This window comes from Prunus persica, chromosome G8 (genome assembly GCF_000346465.2).
Source record: "Prunus persica cultivar Lovell chromosome G8, Prunus_persica_NCBIv2, whole genome shotgun sequence".
In the NCBI taxonomy this organism is placed as follows: Eukaryota; Viridiplantae; Streptophyta; class Magnoliopsida; order Rosales; family Rosaceae; genus Prunus; species Prunus persica.
In genome coordinates, this window is record NC_034016.1 from 3,526,171 (window position 1) to 3,542,182 (window position 16,012).

Genomic DNA, 16,012 nt, shown 5'->3' on the forward strand with positions numbered 1-16,012 from the left:
TAGTGGCAGAACTTGCTGTTCTTGAGTTTCTTGTTCAAGTATCATTAGATCTCCAACTATTTCATCTTTCTGTACAGATTTCGTGCTTCTCAAGTCAAAGCTAGGTAACACCAGAATTCTATTATATGCATTAGAATTCATTGTGTCTCCATTTTCTATTATAACTTCATCAAAATCGAAATTTTCTTCTTCTGTTGCCTTATTTTCAGATTCTATAAACACTGCTCTTTGAGTTTCTACAAATCTGGTTGTATTTTGAGGGCAGTAAAATATGTAGCCTTTAGTTCTTTCTGGATAGCCAACAAAATAGCCACTGACTATTCTTGAATCCAACTTCTTTTCCATAGGATTGTATAATTTTGCTTCAGCTTTACAGCCCCACGCTCTGAGGTGATTCAAACTTTGTTTTCTTTCAAACCAAACTTCATAAGGGATAGCATTTACACTTTTAGTAGGTACTCTATTCAATATATAGTTTGTCATTTTCAATGCTTCTCCCCAGAGAAAGATTGGCAGTTTTGTGTAGCACATCATACTCCTTATCATATCTTTTAAGGTTCTGTTCCTTTTTTCTGCATTTCCATTTTCCTGTGGAGTGGCTGGATTGGTATATTGTGCAACAATCCCTTCTTGTTTCAGGAACTTAGCAAATGACCCTGGATTTCTCCCAGTTTCATCAAACCTTCCATAGAACTCCCCTCCTTTGTCATATCTAACCATTTTGATCTTTAAGTCCAACTAATTTTCTACCTATGGTTCATAGATTTTGAACATGTCCAATGCACTAGATTTTTCTTAATAAGAAAGTAGTCATCTGTAAATGTTTTAAAATAGTTGAACCCTTCATAAGTCGAAGTAGGAAAAGATCCACAGATGTATGTGTGTATTAGTTCCAGTATACCCATGCTCCCTATTGCTCATTTCTTTCTCAAGTTGGTTAGTTTTCCTTTTACACATTCAGTGCAAACTTCTTCTGTGTTATGATTCAATGGTGGTATGACTAATTCTTTGCACAAGGTTTTAATTCTTTCCTTTGAAATGTGGTCATGTCCTTTATGGCAAAGTGTGTATGAAGCTTCTTTGTTTGTTTGTGATTGAATAGAATTGATTTCCATAGTTGTTTTGCAATTCAATCGAAACATGCCATCGATGATACTTGATTTTCCAACTAATTCTTTATTTCTTAAAATAGAACAACCAAATCATCAAAGTTCAAAGTGAACTTTGATTTTACAAGCCTAGCAACTGAGATTAGGTTCTTCCTTATATAAGGCACATAAAGCACATCTTCTAAATCCAAAATAAAACCAAATTCTAATTCAATCCTAAGTACTCCAATGAAATCTACTTGAACTTTGTCTCCATTGCCCAAGAACACCTGCACTTCATCCTTGCTTGGCAGCCTTTTCCTTATGAACCCCTACAAAGAATTAGTCACATGAATAGATGCTCCATTGCCTAACCACCATAAATCACTTGAGAAATCAACTAAATTAAACTCAGAACAAACCAAAATCTCATTAGTGTTACCTTTAGCCTTTTGTTTGTCCAACCATTTCTTGTACCCCTTACATTCCTTCTTCATGTGTCCATGTTTCTTGCAGAAGAAACATTTCATTCCAACTGGTTTTAGAGCATTTGAACTGTCTTTTTCTTTCTGCTTTCCAGTTTCAATGTTCTTGTTCCCCTTGTATTGCTTTGTTTGAATCATATTTACACCTTTATGCCTCTTTCCCTTATCAGATTGTCTTCTATCTCAACACTTATAATGATGAGATCATTGAGTGTCCAACTTTTTTTTTGTGCTATATAGGTATTTCGAAGATATTTGAATTCCTTAGGCTGTGAATTCAAGGCAGAATGAACCATCATGTCTTCATTCACAGTCATATTCAGTTCCTGCAATTTTGGCCAATGTCAATCATGTTCATGATGTGAGCTCTCACACACCCTTGTCCATCATATTTCATATCAGTTAGCTTGTTCAGCAGTGAGCTCTTGGCAGATTTCTTAGAAACTTCGAATCTTTGAGCAATGTTCTCATAGTACTCTTTGCATTCTCATTCTTTGGAATGCTACCCTTGACAGAAGATGCCATAGACCTTTGCATGATCAACATAGTCATTCTATTGCCTTTTCCCATTTGACATATCGAGCCTTAGATTCTGCAGAAGCATCTGCAGCAGGTACTTGGAGAGGATTTTCTTTGAGGACATGGACATAATCCAATAGTCCTAGAGAAAATGCCAAATCTTGTTTCCACTTTGAATAATTTGTTACAGTTAATGCTTCGATGAAATGATAGTTTGAGGTATTCACTATAAACAATAATCACATAAATAAACTATCCCCAAGAAAAACTGTATTTAAACATTATTAACTCATGTCTTTGGATCATGAATTAAACATGTTCTAGAACACTAAATTTTTATGTAGTATTTAAACATTATTGTTTTATGAATTAAATGGTTTAACAAAACTTCCTGCACAAGAAAGCTCTTATCTTTGGATTAAGAAGCTTTCTCGTTAGTTTATGTAAACTTTTCTTCATGTTGTTCCACAACAGTCATCATCAATCTATTCCTTTCCCATCTTTGGATCGAGAAGTGTGTAGAAGGCTGTTAATTGTGGTGCAATCTTTTGATCAATCTGTCGATTGAAAACTGTATCTACAACAGTTAAGCTACTATGGCTCGCTTAACTTATGCAACTGCAATTTTCATTCTTTGATCAATAGCCTTTCAAGCATGATCAAGTATGGATTCCTAATACTCTAGATCATACCTTACAATATAAGATATGCAACTATTTTAATCTACATGCTAATATGATTAGTGATCAAGATTACATGAGAATGATAAACTGTTATGCAGAGTTTGAAAATCAATAAAGGTCAGATTTAAAGAACAAGACCTAGTGCTCTGATACCACATGTAAGTTCTTTCTTGTCTTTGATCTTAAATACTAACCTTGGTCAAACATGGTTGTGGTGAAGGTCTAGAAATCTTCTTCTCCTATGCAGTTCTTTAACTCTCTCTCTCTCTCTCTCTCTCTCTCTAGATGGGGTGAGATATCAATTTGAGTGTATTAACTGCTAGGGAAGGGATCTCAATGTATATGCATTGCTTAAGTATTTTGCCCATCGAAGAACACTTAAACAAATTCTGATTGCACTAGGATAGAATGTTTTAATCCAAATACTACTAGGAATCCTCAAAGCTCTAGCTTTTTACTGAAACTGCACTTTAAACTAGAACTGCATATATGCTCAAGTTCTCTTCTGATATTATTACTTCTTGGCAATATGTTTCTATCTCACAAGCATAATCTCTTTTAAAGCTTGCAAAAACATTAGCAGCCTTAATATGCCAAACATCTCCTTAACTCCCATTAATGAGGTACCACAATCTTTTGACATTAATGTGCCTAGCAAATGATGTGGTTTCATCTTCTTTTGAGTACATTGACTTTGATGTCCTATTTGATTTCTTTGTAGCATCTTTATGGTTGAGGCCCTGTCTTCACAGAACCAGACATGGTGTACTTTGCTTACATTATGTGAGACTTAAACCCTCAGATGCACCGATACGTCAGTTTGGAGGGGTATGTTCGTATCGGATACGGCTCCGATACGATACGGCACCGATACGGCTCCGATACGTATCCGATACGCCACGTGGCGTATCGTTGACTTATATGGCATGTTGACTTCTCGATACGGATCCGATACGTCCTCGATACGGTCCCGATACGGTTGCGATACGGCATCGATACGTCTGGGGGTAAAAACGAAAATATTTGCAGACTTTGGGGGTGATTTTGAAAGTTTCTAAACATTTGGGGTTAAAATGTAAAAACACAAACTATAATTTCAGATTGCTGTCTGTCGAGAGGCTAGGTTTTTGGGGTTTCATTTCAACATAACAGAGGCCAAACAAAAGAGAAGAAAGAAGAAGAAGAAGAAGAAGAAGAAGAAGGAGGAGAAGGGGTTTCATTTCTAATGTTTTAATTTGTGCTTTGTTTATGGATACTTGTATTTTGTGTGTTTTGGTTAATTTTTGCTTTGTTTATGAAGATTTGAATGAAGTTATGTGTTTTGTTAATGTTTTGAAATTATTATTGGTGAAATATCAAATATCAAATTTTCTAGTTATATTATTTTTAAATATATATATTATTTTAATCGCCGTATCGGTGCCGTATTCATATCCTATTTTTTGGAGATTTGCCGTATCGGCGTATCGTATCGTATCGTATCGCCGTACCCGTATCCGTATCGGTGCAACATAGCTTAAACCCCTATCTATAATATTTTTATTGCCAATGACAGCTTCTCCAATCGTTCTCATAAGGGATGGCAATAGGTGCAACCTGGCCAGACTCCCCTACGTAGAGCCATACCTGTCTTCATAGAGCCAAACATGGCGTACTCTCCATTTTCTTAGTTGCGAGGTGCACTTTTACATTGGGACTCAAGCAAAACTTTAGGCAACACCATTATACAAATGAGTTGTTACCCGTTTTCTCATTGTCCTGTTACGTAACTTCCCCTTTTTATCTATTCACGAGACTGTAAAAAGAGAGAAAGGGGCCACCTCCACCACGACCACTATTTACCAGCACCACCTCCACTACCATCATTACCACCACCACAACCACACCATCACTCCCTTCTGTGTCAAATCTGGGTTGGTATTTATGAGGCTGGTTTTCAACCTTCCTAACATAGATAAAGTTAAACTTTTTATGCTAGTATAATGCCCAATATTGGGAAGGCGTAAGTTGGGACACGTGGCTGGTGAATGCTATGGCAGTAGCTTTAAGGAGACTTACTAAAATAGCAAAACTCTAGCTTGGATGACGTGCCACAAAGTGGATTATTAAACTCTTAACATCTACTCTCTCTTTTTTTTCAAATGGAAGAATGTCAATGTGCATGTTGTTATTGATCACCAAGAAAATGCAAAACCACAATCTGGGTGGGGTTACGAAATTACAAACACCTACTAGTGAATATTTTACTTAACAAAAGAACCATTGGTTAGGTCATTCACTGATGATTCGTTTGGTACGTCGGACTATACTGATTAATTTTTGTCGGATAGTATTAATTTATTCTGGAGAGCACTGACTATTAATCCTTAATATTATAAGGCGTTTGGTGCTGTTTCGGATAAATAGTCTGACTAAGTTATATTGTGTTCGGTGATGTTCCGGATAACATTGGATCAGACTATTTTTTTACAAAAAATTCTTTGATAATTTAAGTGAAAATATAGACAATATAATTTGCATGTATATAATTACGAAAAATAGAGAATTTATTGAAGCCCAATAAAAACAGGCAAGAAGAGAATCAATAGCCAGCAATAGCAACACGGAAATAACCAGAAAGCAAACCAACAAAGTACCAAAAGTAGAAAAAAAAATACATATAGCAAGAAAAACATAGCCGCATGTATTGTTCTAATCGCTGACTTGGAATGATAATTTGACTATTGAGTTGGATACTTGAAGAAGATGAAATACATAAAGAAAAAAACGCAAGAAAAAATAGTAGCATGTATTGAGTTGGATACACAGCCGCATGTATTGTTCCAATACAGCAATAAAAAAAAAAGGTCAAAAGGGAAAAACTCATAACCTAATTTTCACAAAAAAATTAATAAAAGAGGAAATATATAGAGAAAGAAGAGAGAATAAGCATATTTGGGGGTGGGGGGAGAGAGAAACCTTGGAGAAGATAGCAGAGAAGAACCCTAGGGAGAAGAAGATGAAAATAACGTCGTCGGATTTTTCACATGAAAGTGTGTGTACTTTTTTCCTAGCTGTATAATTAAGCGTATATTATCTAAACCGGGGTGTGTAAGTTGTATTAGTTAGCCAGGTAAGGAGAGTATTAAAAGCCCAACCCGTATAAAATAGTTAGGTAATTAAATAATACAAGTTCATACCAAACACCTGACATGGACTATTTACTCTTATCCAAAGTCTAATACGGTGTACCAAACGAGCCCTCAAGGGTACTGAGGACTTTGACTCTACGGAATCAGCCTTTGGGTAGAACTAGAGTACTTCATACGGTAAAAATCGGTCTTTAGCCAAATGACCGGGCAATAAGCACGAGGTTGTACAATTGGGTCTCGAGGTTGTCATTTACTTCTTCAATTATGTTTTTTTTGAACCCAACTTTTGTTCAAATACTTCATATATAAATATAAATACGAATGCAATACATTTGTAACAAATGAAATGAAATTTATTTTGTTTAATTTTATGTCCATGTCTATCTCGGTCTCTTTTATCTTGCTTCTTTTCAAAATAAAATCAAATAAAATCAGGGTCCCCGTTACTTCGTCTCTCCCACTTCTAGCCATTTGCTCCTCCCAAAACAAAACCCTAGGTACATCGAGTCTGTCACAGGTTCATAGTCGGAGCTTCGCTGGTGACGACGTCTAAGAGATCACTCGAGTCTGTCGCAGGTTCATAGTCAGAGCTCCTACATTAAGTGCAACGGCAACGGCAATGGTGACGTCTGAATCATTTTTTTTTTCTTCTTATTTGTATGATATTTAAATATGCTTCCATGTTTATTGTCTTTCTATTGATTATCTTATCGTTGCCAAGTTAGCAGTTGTGAGTTCCCAACAATTCCTACTTTATTTATTTATTTTTTCTTATAATTTAATTTTAAGTGTGTGCCCAAATGACTTTTGTTAGTTTGTAGTATCCATATGTCCATATCTTTTACAAGGATGTGTAAACTTCATAGATTTGTGGCTCATACTTAACTATCGTGATGTATGGTTAGTTTCACATATATAGTGAGCTTTGTACTTGTTTTCTAATGAGCTGACATGTTAGATCTTGTTTACTCTCTGGTCTATTGTAAAACAATATGCAAAAATGGGAGATGCATATGGTCCTTCTCTCCTTCCTATGTGAAGAATTGTTTGTTGTCATGTTCTGTCTTGTCATGTTTTATAGGTGCTTCTTGTGACTTCTCCTCATGTTTTAGGGTTTTAAGTAAAAGTGTAAAAATATGTGATTATTTCTAGGATATAATATTTGTAAGGGTCTATATCGGAAGAGGAGGTCCGGAAGTCTTCAATCTTTTTAGAAGATTTAGGTATAATTTTATATCTTAGTCACATAATTATTAATATATAAAGACCTACTTTTACTCCATAGTCGTACAATAAGGAGTAAGTATGCTGAACTAATATTGAATCCTTGTATCCACAATTTAAAAGTGCATTCATTGTTAATATGCAATTGAGATGAGTATGAAACCAGGGACCGTGGGATGTTGGAGTTCACAAACATTGGGGACCATTAAATTGCAAATTTAAGTTTATGAACAAGGGATATCATATAATACACTTCCTTTTGGACCTGTGACATTTTTTTTCTAATATTCTAGGTGGAATTTATTTTGTTGGAAGTGCATCCACTACTACATTTTACGATTTGCACGACGAAGATAATTTCGTCGCGCAGAGTTATATTTAGTCACACAAACTCAAGCGCGACAAACAATTCGTCGCGCACAATCTGTCGCGTGAAGAAAGACTTTGCGCGACCAATTGTTTCACTCGTCGCGCAAAATTGTGCGACGGTTATCCTTCGTTACACAAAAGGTTCAGAGACGACACAATAGTTCCTCGCATGAACTTATGCGCGACGAAAGAAGGTTCGTCGCCACAACAATGCACGGCGGATAATATTCGTAGCGCGATACGTCTCGTAGACATTTGCGGCACCAAGAGTTCTTCGTCGCGCAATTCGTGTCTACATATTTTGCGCGACGAAAAACTGTTGTCGCGCATATCCTTTTTGCGCGACGAAAACATTCGTCGCGCAAGAATAAATTATATGTATTTAAAAAAAATGTATCATTTTTATTTCGTAATATGTGAATTTGCGCGACGAGAAAGGTTTCGTCGCGCAAAATTAATATATATATAAATATTATTTAATTTTAATATTACGGTTTTTTTTATTTTATAAAAAAATAAATTTGGTTTTTTTTTTTGGTAATAAAATGAAATTTCAATAAAAAAAAAGAATTGTAAAGAACAGATTTATTATATAAAATAAAATAAATGTATGCTGCAAGAGAAATATTTAAAAAATAATTATGAAAATAAAAAAACTAATCAAATAATGTTCCAAAATCTACATTGTCGTCTGGCACATGCGGTTCAGAGGTCTGGGGGTTTATAGGGGCCGTCGTCTGGTGGGGATGCTCGGGATGGACGGGCTCGGAGGTCGGCGCATCAAAATGCGGGACTGGAATGCTGGACTGTGCGAGGGACTGCATAACGACCGACATCTGACTTTGAAGAGTGGCCACCTGTGCTTTCAAAGCAGTGACCTGACTGTTTGACTGCGCTAATGAACGGGGTCTGGGTTCCCTCCGCCTGGCATTCCCCATCCCTCGACAATATGTCCCCGGTCTCCTCCCTAGAGTCTGATCCAATGTCTCCGTCAAGATCTGAAACCCAGCATCCTGTGGAGGATCCACAGACTCGATCGGAGTATTGGGAGGAAGTTGGGAGGCGGACTCCTGAAGAACTAACTGGCTCCTCTCCACCATCGTCGTCTGTTTAGCATAACATAAAATATAAATTAAAACATTCATATAATAACCTTTAAACTTGAATGCGTAACATAAGAATTAAAATTAAATAATACTTACATGAAGGGACTCGGCCAACTCATTCCCAGGTCGAACATAAACGTCGCCAAAGACGTCGATCTCTGGGAATTTGGACCCCCCCTCCCTAAATTGAACAAGAGAAGAAAAATATTAGTAAGAAAAAATAAATTAAGAAGAATGAAATATTAAAAATTAAATAAAAATTATTTTATTATTACCTGCCGCCGTGCATCCATCCTATAGGAGAAGGGCCTGGAACCTGAATGATGGAGAAGAGTCTTCTTCTTCCTATTGCCCTTATTGACTTTGGCTTTATTCTGTTATACAAAAAATAAAACGTATTAGTTGAAATTGAAATTAAATATAAAAAATTAAAAAAACATTACCAAGAAAAATATAATAAATTTGAAATTCATATTACAAATTACCACAAAAGCGGGCGCCTGAAAATGAGCGCAGAGCCACGCCCAACTATCCTCTCGCCCCTCAAGCTCCTTCGGGCAACCTTCCTGAAGAGCGACTTGCAGATCATCAAACGCCTCAAAATAGTAGTGCAAGTCGCTCTTCCACTGTTTGTACCTCTCAGAGAAGAGTCTGTTGAAGTACGCCAACGACTCGTCGTCGAGGTCCTCCAAGTTGTAGTTCGTCTGCAATAAATTAATTACATACATTTAAATAATAGAAATATAAAGTTTGAAAGAAAAAGAATTAAAAGGCCTACATATCGACAACTGGCCGCGAACCTCCGTCTTGATCTCGTCAGGCATGACCTTCCAAGACTTCCATTTCACCGGGCAATGGCTCCGAACGACATGACCAATGTCGTGGGCCAAGGAGCTATGCAACTCTGCCGTCGGTGCAGCCCGATGTCGCTCGTCGTATCCGATGTTGATACGACTGTTGGTCACCCGGGTGACCTTCGCCGTCTTCAGCTGCCGACACGGCCTTCGGGTGTTCTTCTTGGCTGCAAAGAAAGATGACATTAATGTTAAATAAATAACAAATTTAACTATAAAATAAACACACAAAAACAAAAACAAAAACAAAAACAAAAACAAAAACAAAAGCAAAAACAAAAGCAAAAACAAAAATAAAAACAAAAATAAAAATAACTGGAGTTTAAGGAAATCTATACCTGGCTGTGACACCGACGCATCAGTGGATGTAGTGTCGGTGGTGCTGGCGGGCTGATGACGCCGCCTGGCGCTAACATGCTACGCCACTGATGAAGCTGATGAAGCAGGCGCCTGGGACCCCGCGGGACCAACTGCCAAGTGGTCCATCAGTGCTGGCGCAGTGGCAGCAGATGTCGGCTGAGCCGAGGGCTCCGAACTCTGCGTAGTCGTCACCGCCCTATGACGTCTAATCAGGTCTGACATCTGCACAATTTCATTAATACACATACAAATTAATAAAATATACGAATATTTGAAAGCACATACAATTTTATTAAGATTCTTGACCTAGGGTTTGAGAGTTCGGAGTATCCGGGACTCCGATCCACGATCCGTCGAATCCTAGACGATCCTAGAAATACAAGGTACACCATATGTGAGTTTGAGTTCGATCCAACGGTCCGAACATAATAAACCCGGAAATCACACAATAGGCAAAATCCGTTCGAGACTCCAACGGTAACCAAATTCCAATCCGAACAGACCTACGCACTCGTGACAACTAGGGGATTCCACTGGGACCCAATGCATGACTGCTACAGTATCCCACGCGCGGCAGCGCGTGGGTGTCCAAAGCGATACCAATCGTCGGAAAATTCTAAAAACTAAGGGCCAAGGCTCCTACCCTAGGTTGAAAACATCAATTGGAGCCACTTTTGTTCTCGGACCTACCCCGAAAAATGGCCAGAAGTGGCCGGAATTGAAATTCAAAAACCGGCCGAAACTTAGGGTTTGAAATGCATTGCCCTACTGCAACAATTACAGAAATCCTACCCAACCATCAGCTTAAGCATCAAAAATAGTCGAGAAACCATACCTCAGGTGTCGGATTTGGTCACCGGAGGAGAGAGAATGACGGTGGCGCAGATTCGGTGAAAACTGAGGAAATTATGGCGGCTGGCTCGACGGTGACGGCGGGGAACCTCCGGGGTACCAAGGTTGTTGCGGCGCGGTCCAAATTCCACTGGGGTAGGGGGCTAAGGTGACGGCAGAGAGAGAGAGAGAGAGTTAGGGCAAAAATCAGAATCTGGGGAAGAAGGAGGCTATCGCGTCGTTTCTGAAACTTTAAATGCCTCTTGCGCGACGACATAAGTTTAACTTCCATCGCGCAATATTGTGAGTCCGCCAAAATTTGGTATCAGGGTAGGGTTGCGCAGTTTTGCGCGACGCATAACAATGTTTTTCGTCGCGCAAGGTTGTCAATCCGCCAAAATTTTGGGACTTAGGGTTTAGCGGGAGAGATTGAAAACTTTGCGCAACACTGTCCGTATTCGTCGCGCAATGTTGTAATTCCGCCAAAATTTGGGGTTTAGGGTTTACTGGGCAGAGAGATTGCGCGACGAATATGGACAGCGTCGCACAAGTCTGCTTTCTGTACACTTGAAAAAATTTGGACCAAGTGTTCAAGGGGGAAGAGGGTGAAAGGGCTGACTGAGATTGCGCGACGACGAAGTCTACGTTCGTCGCGCAAGACTGTTTTCTGCAGGCTTTGTGCGACCAATTAAACTTATTCGTCGCGCAATTTGAGGTTTACGGTTTTTTGGACAGAGAGATTGCGCGACGAATATGGACAGCGTCGCGCAAGTCTGCTTTTTGTACACTCGAAAAAAATTTGGACCAAGTGTTCAAGGGGCAAGAGGGTGAAAGGGCTGACTGAGATTGCGCGACGACGAAGTTTACGTTCGTCGCACAAGACTGTTTTCTGCAGGCTTTGTGCGACCAATCAACCTTATTCGTCGCGCAAACCCTAAACCCTAGACCCTAAACCCTAAACCACGGAAACCCTAAACCCGAAACTAGTTTTAATGATCCAACTGGCAAACTTGTTTTTTTATACTTCGAGATCGTATATGCCGAAAATCGGAAAAAAAAAACATTAAGAGATCAAGTAACGGGACAAAACTTTTCGACGGTTCTAAATGAAAAGTCATGATTTAACGGTTATTTTAACTCCAATTTTTATGATTTTTTACAGCTACATTTCTTGACCCTATATGAATACAATTACTGAATTTGATCTTCAATTTAAGATGTTTACACTAGGGGGATACCACATAATCTTATGTTATATTTAACGAAAGTATAAGTAAACTATTCATTGTTGGTGAATATATAGTTTTGATGCCATACGCATTCTACGAAACTAGTTTCAGTAATCCAGCCGTCAAACTTGTTTGTTTATACTTCGAGATCTTAGACCCCAAAAATTGGAAAAAAAAAAACATTCAGAGATCAAGTAACTGGACAAAACTTTTCAACGGTTATAAATGAAAAGTCATGATTTAACGGTTATTTTAACTCCGATTTTGATGATTTTTTACAGCTACACTCCTTGACCCTATATGAATACAATGAACTAACTCGATCGTCAATTTCAAATATATATGTGTATATATATATTATATTATAAAATAATATATATTTGCGCGACAAGAGGAAACCTGTCGTCGCGCAAAATTTCATCGTGTGACGGATGATAGGTTGTCGCACAATGTTTTAACTTTACGCGACGAGTGTATTGTGGGTTGCGCAAACTTTGCGCGACGAGGATTATTTCGTCGCGCAAGGATTTTCATTTTTGAAAAATGTTTGGTGTCAATAATTTTCAAACTTTGTATGAAAAGGGTTTTAATATATTTATTTATCAATGTTTTATAACAAATTTTTTTTTCATTTTTCATTTTTTTGTGTATGTCAATTTATTTAATAATGTCTCACGCGGCTGTTGTTGCGTTGACCTAACTCGCTTGTTCTTTTTCTTTTATAAAGTGAAGTGATAAACTTTCATAAACTCATGAAAAGTCGATCAAAGTTAGAATTGGATACAACCCCCTTAGGTTAGATTGTTTATCATTTTCATTTTGTAAACGTGTTTTGTCAAAAAAAATTTAAAAATTATTATTAAAAGGGTTTGGATGTATTGATTTACCAATGTTTTAAAACTAAATTTATTTTAATAATGTTTCATTTCTCCACATATATAAGGTTTGGATATAACAACTACATAAATTCAAACATTTGTATTACACAAAATCTGTACACTAGCATAATAAAATTACAAAAAAATTCATTATTCATCATCTGAACTATAATAACTTTCGTTATCGTCGCTATCATCACTTTCGGTCTCCCAATCCTCCTCCTCCTCCTCCTCCTCCTCCTCCTCCTCCTCCTCCTCCTCCTCTATAACTACATCATCGTCGTTGCTCGGGCCCACTGCAACATCGAATCTTGGAAGATCACCGAGGTCAATTGTAATTGACTGAATCGGTATTTCGATTGAAGACACTCCTTGTATTTGAAACGGTTCTTGTATAACATGTGTATCTCGAAGTGTTTCCGCATCATTTTCCATTGAGGATTCTAAACGTTGGTCAGCCACATTGTCGACGTCGTTGTCAGTTGGGTCTAGTTCTGGTATAGCATACACGTTCCTATGATCCATCTTCTGAACAACTTTCCAACTGCTCCCGGCTTTAGGGTCATCTAGATACACAATTTGTGTTGCCATGTTTGGCAAAATGTAAGGGTCGTCATCATACCAAGTTCTGTTAATGTTCACAGATAGTAAGCCATGGTCGATTTTAACACTTCCCGGCCTATTTGGGTTGCTATCAAACCATCGACACTTAAACATGATCACTTGGTATCCATCTTTGTAAAGCAATTTAACGACAGTTGTGAGTTTGCCATAGAAATCAATGTTCGTACTTTCGCATCCACCTGGGACATGGACACCGCTGTTTTGCGTACACAACTTGTCATCTCGTGCAGCCTCCAAAAATTTGACGCCGTTAATATAACAACCCGAAAATAATTCAGCACGAATCGGGCCGAACGCCAAGTTATATAACTCATCACTGTAAGCGAGGGAATTCGATGATTTCAACTTATTCACCTAATATAATACAAAACCATTCACATGTTAGTCTGACAAAATTAAATACTACAATTTATATTTGTCAAATACAAAACACTTATAACTTACATAATCCAAAAACCATTGTGGAAACAATTCACGGTGTTTCTGGGCAACTAAATGTGATGGATGTTCTCGCTTCATCATCTCTGCATGCTCATCTAAGTATGCCATTATCTCATCACAATTGTTCAGTACGAACCAATACGCTACCTCCATGTCATTTCTAGAAAACGACTCTCCTCGTCAAGGATCTCCAAAGGGTCGTGCGCTTTGGCCAAAAACAGAAAGTTTTTCCTTTCTCATACCTCCGTCATTATTGCGCTGAGGACGATTGAAAGCCGTCTCCACATCTTTTAAATACATTCCACAAAAAGTAAGCGACTCATATTGAACCCAAGCCTCTATAATTGATCATTCGGGCTTCGCCTTGTTGCGTACACTTTTTTTCAGCTCTCCGAGAAGCCTGTCAAAATAAAACGATATGATACAAATTAGCAAGCCTGTGATAATGATGCATACACAAACGATAAGGATTATATACCTTTCTATTGGATACATCCAGCGATAGTTGACAGGACCAGCAAGCAATGCCTCTTCTGGCAAGTGAACCATCACGTGCATCATACTTGTGAAGAAAGCTGGAGGAAATATCATCTCAAACTTGCATAGGACTTGGACAATGTCATGGCGCAACTGAAACATGTCTGTCTTTCGCAATGTTTTTGCCGTCAGTTGGGAAAAAAATCTGGACAACAACATGATTGGCTTCAGAACATCTTCCGGCAATGGATGTCGAATACCCACAGGAAGTAGGCGTTGCATAAACACATGGCAGTCATGGCTCTTCAGTCCAGTAAATTTACCCCCGTCAACATTCACGCAACGTGCGATATTAGAAGCATACCCATCAGGAAACTTTACAGACGATACAAACTTTAGAAACTCTTTTTTGTCATTCGGTTTCATAGAAAAGAATGCAAGATCCCTTCTAGCTTTATCACTGTCCCTGTTCATCCATAAACCCCTTCGTATGCCCATTCTTTCCAAATCAAGACGGGTTTTGATTGTGTCCTTTGTCTTGCCCTCGATATCTAGAATCGTGCCTACCAATGTGTCAAATACATTTTTCTCAACATGCATTACATCTAGATTGTGCCTCAATTTGAGTTTCGACCAATATGGGAGCTCAAAAAACATAGGCTTGTGAGTCCAGTTCATATGTGTAGAAGGTCTGGTCCGACTAACTATTTTTTCAAACGGAGCAAAATCCAAATGGTTAAGCTGTTCCAAGATCTCATCACCGGACCATTTTCTAGGTCTGAGGCGACGCTCTGTGTTCCCGTCGAACTCTTTATCTTTTTCCCACCACTCGTGGTCCCATGGCAACCATCTTCGATAACCAAGGTAACAAACTTTTCCCGCGTGCCAACCAGAAGTTACATCTTCCTTGCATACAGGACATGCCATATAACCCTTTGTGCTCCACCCAGAAACCATTGCATATGCTGGAAAAATATTCACAGTCCACATAACTGCTGCCCCGCAAAGTGAACATCTTCCCAGTTGATTTATCGTACGTGCGAACACCGTTTGCCCATAAATCCTTCAGCTCATCAACCAGCGGCCTTAAGTAAACATCGATTGACCTCTCAGGATCCTCAGTTATCAAAACAGTCATCATCATGTATTCTTTTTTCATGCATTTCCAAGGCGGCAAATTATATGGGAATACGAAAATCGACCAAGTGCTGTGGTGTTGGTTTAGAACCCCATACGGATTGAATCCGTCAGTGGCAAGTCCCAATCTCACATTTCAGGGATCCGCAGCAAACTCAGGGAACGTTCGATCGAACTCTTTCCATGCCTCCCCATCTGCAGGATGCCGCATCACATCATCATCTACCCATTTTTCCTTATGCCATCTCATGTTTGTGGCAGTATGTGTCGACATATAAAATCGCTGCAACCTAGGTTTCAGGGGCAGACAACGCATGACTTTTTGTGGGATCTTATTCGTTCTATTCTGAGATGTCATTTTGAACCTCGACTCATTGCATATAGGGCATGTATCCAACGTTTCATGCTCCTTGTAGAATAACATGCAATTATTTTTGCAAGCATGAATTTTTTCATAACCCAATCCAAGACCATTCAACACCTTCTGTGAGTGTTTATGGTTTTTCGGCAAATAATTGTCCGTCAGAAGCATTCTCTTGAAAACTCCCAAAAATAAATCGAAACACAGGTTCGACA

General features: G+C 38.4%; 1 protein-coding gene across 1 annotated transcript; it reads right to left on the reverse strand.

The window, feature by feature from the left end:
• LOC109950779 lies at positions 1,184 to 1,711 on the reverse strand. Its single transcript, XM_020570896.1, has 2 exons — positions 1,511 to 1,711; positions 1,184 to 1,420 (listed from the first exon to the last, which is right to left on the reverse strand). Exons 1-2 carry the CDS (start codon positions 1,709 to 1,711, stop codon positions 1,184 to 1,186), a joined length of 438 nt encoding a protein of 145 aa, XP_020426485.1.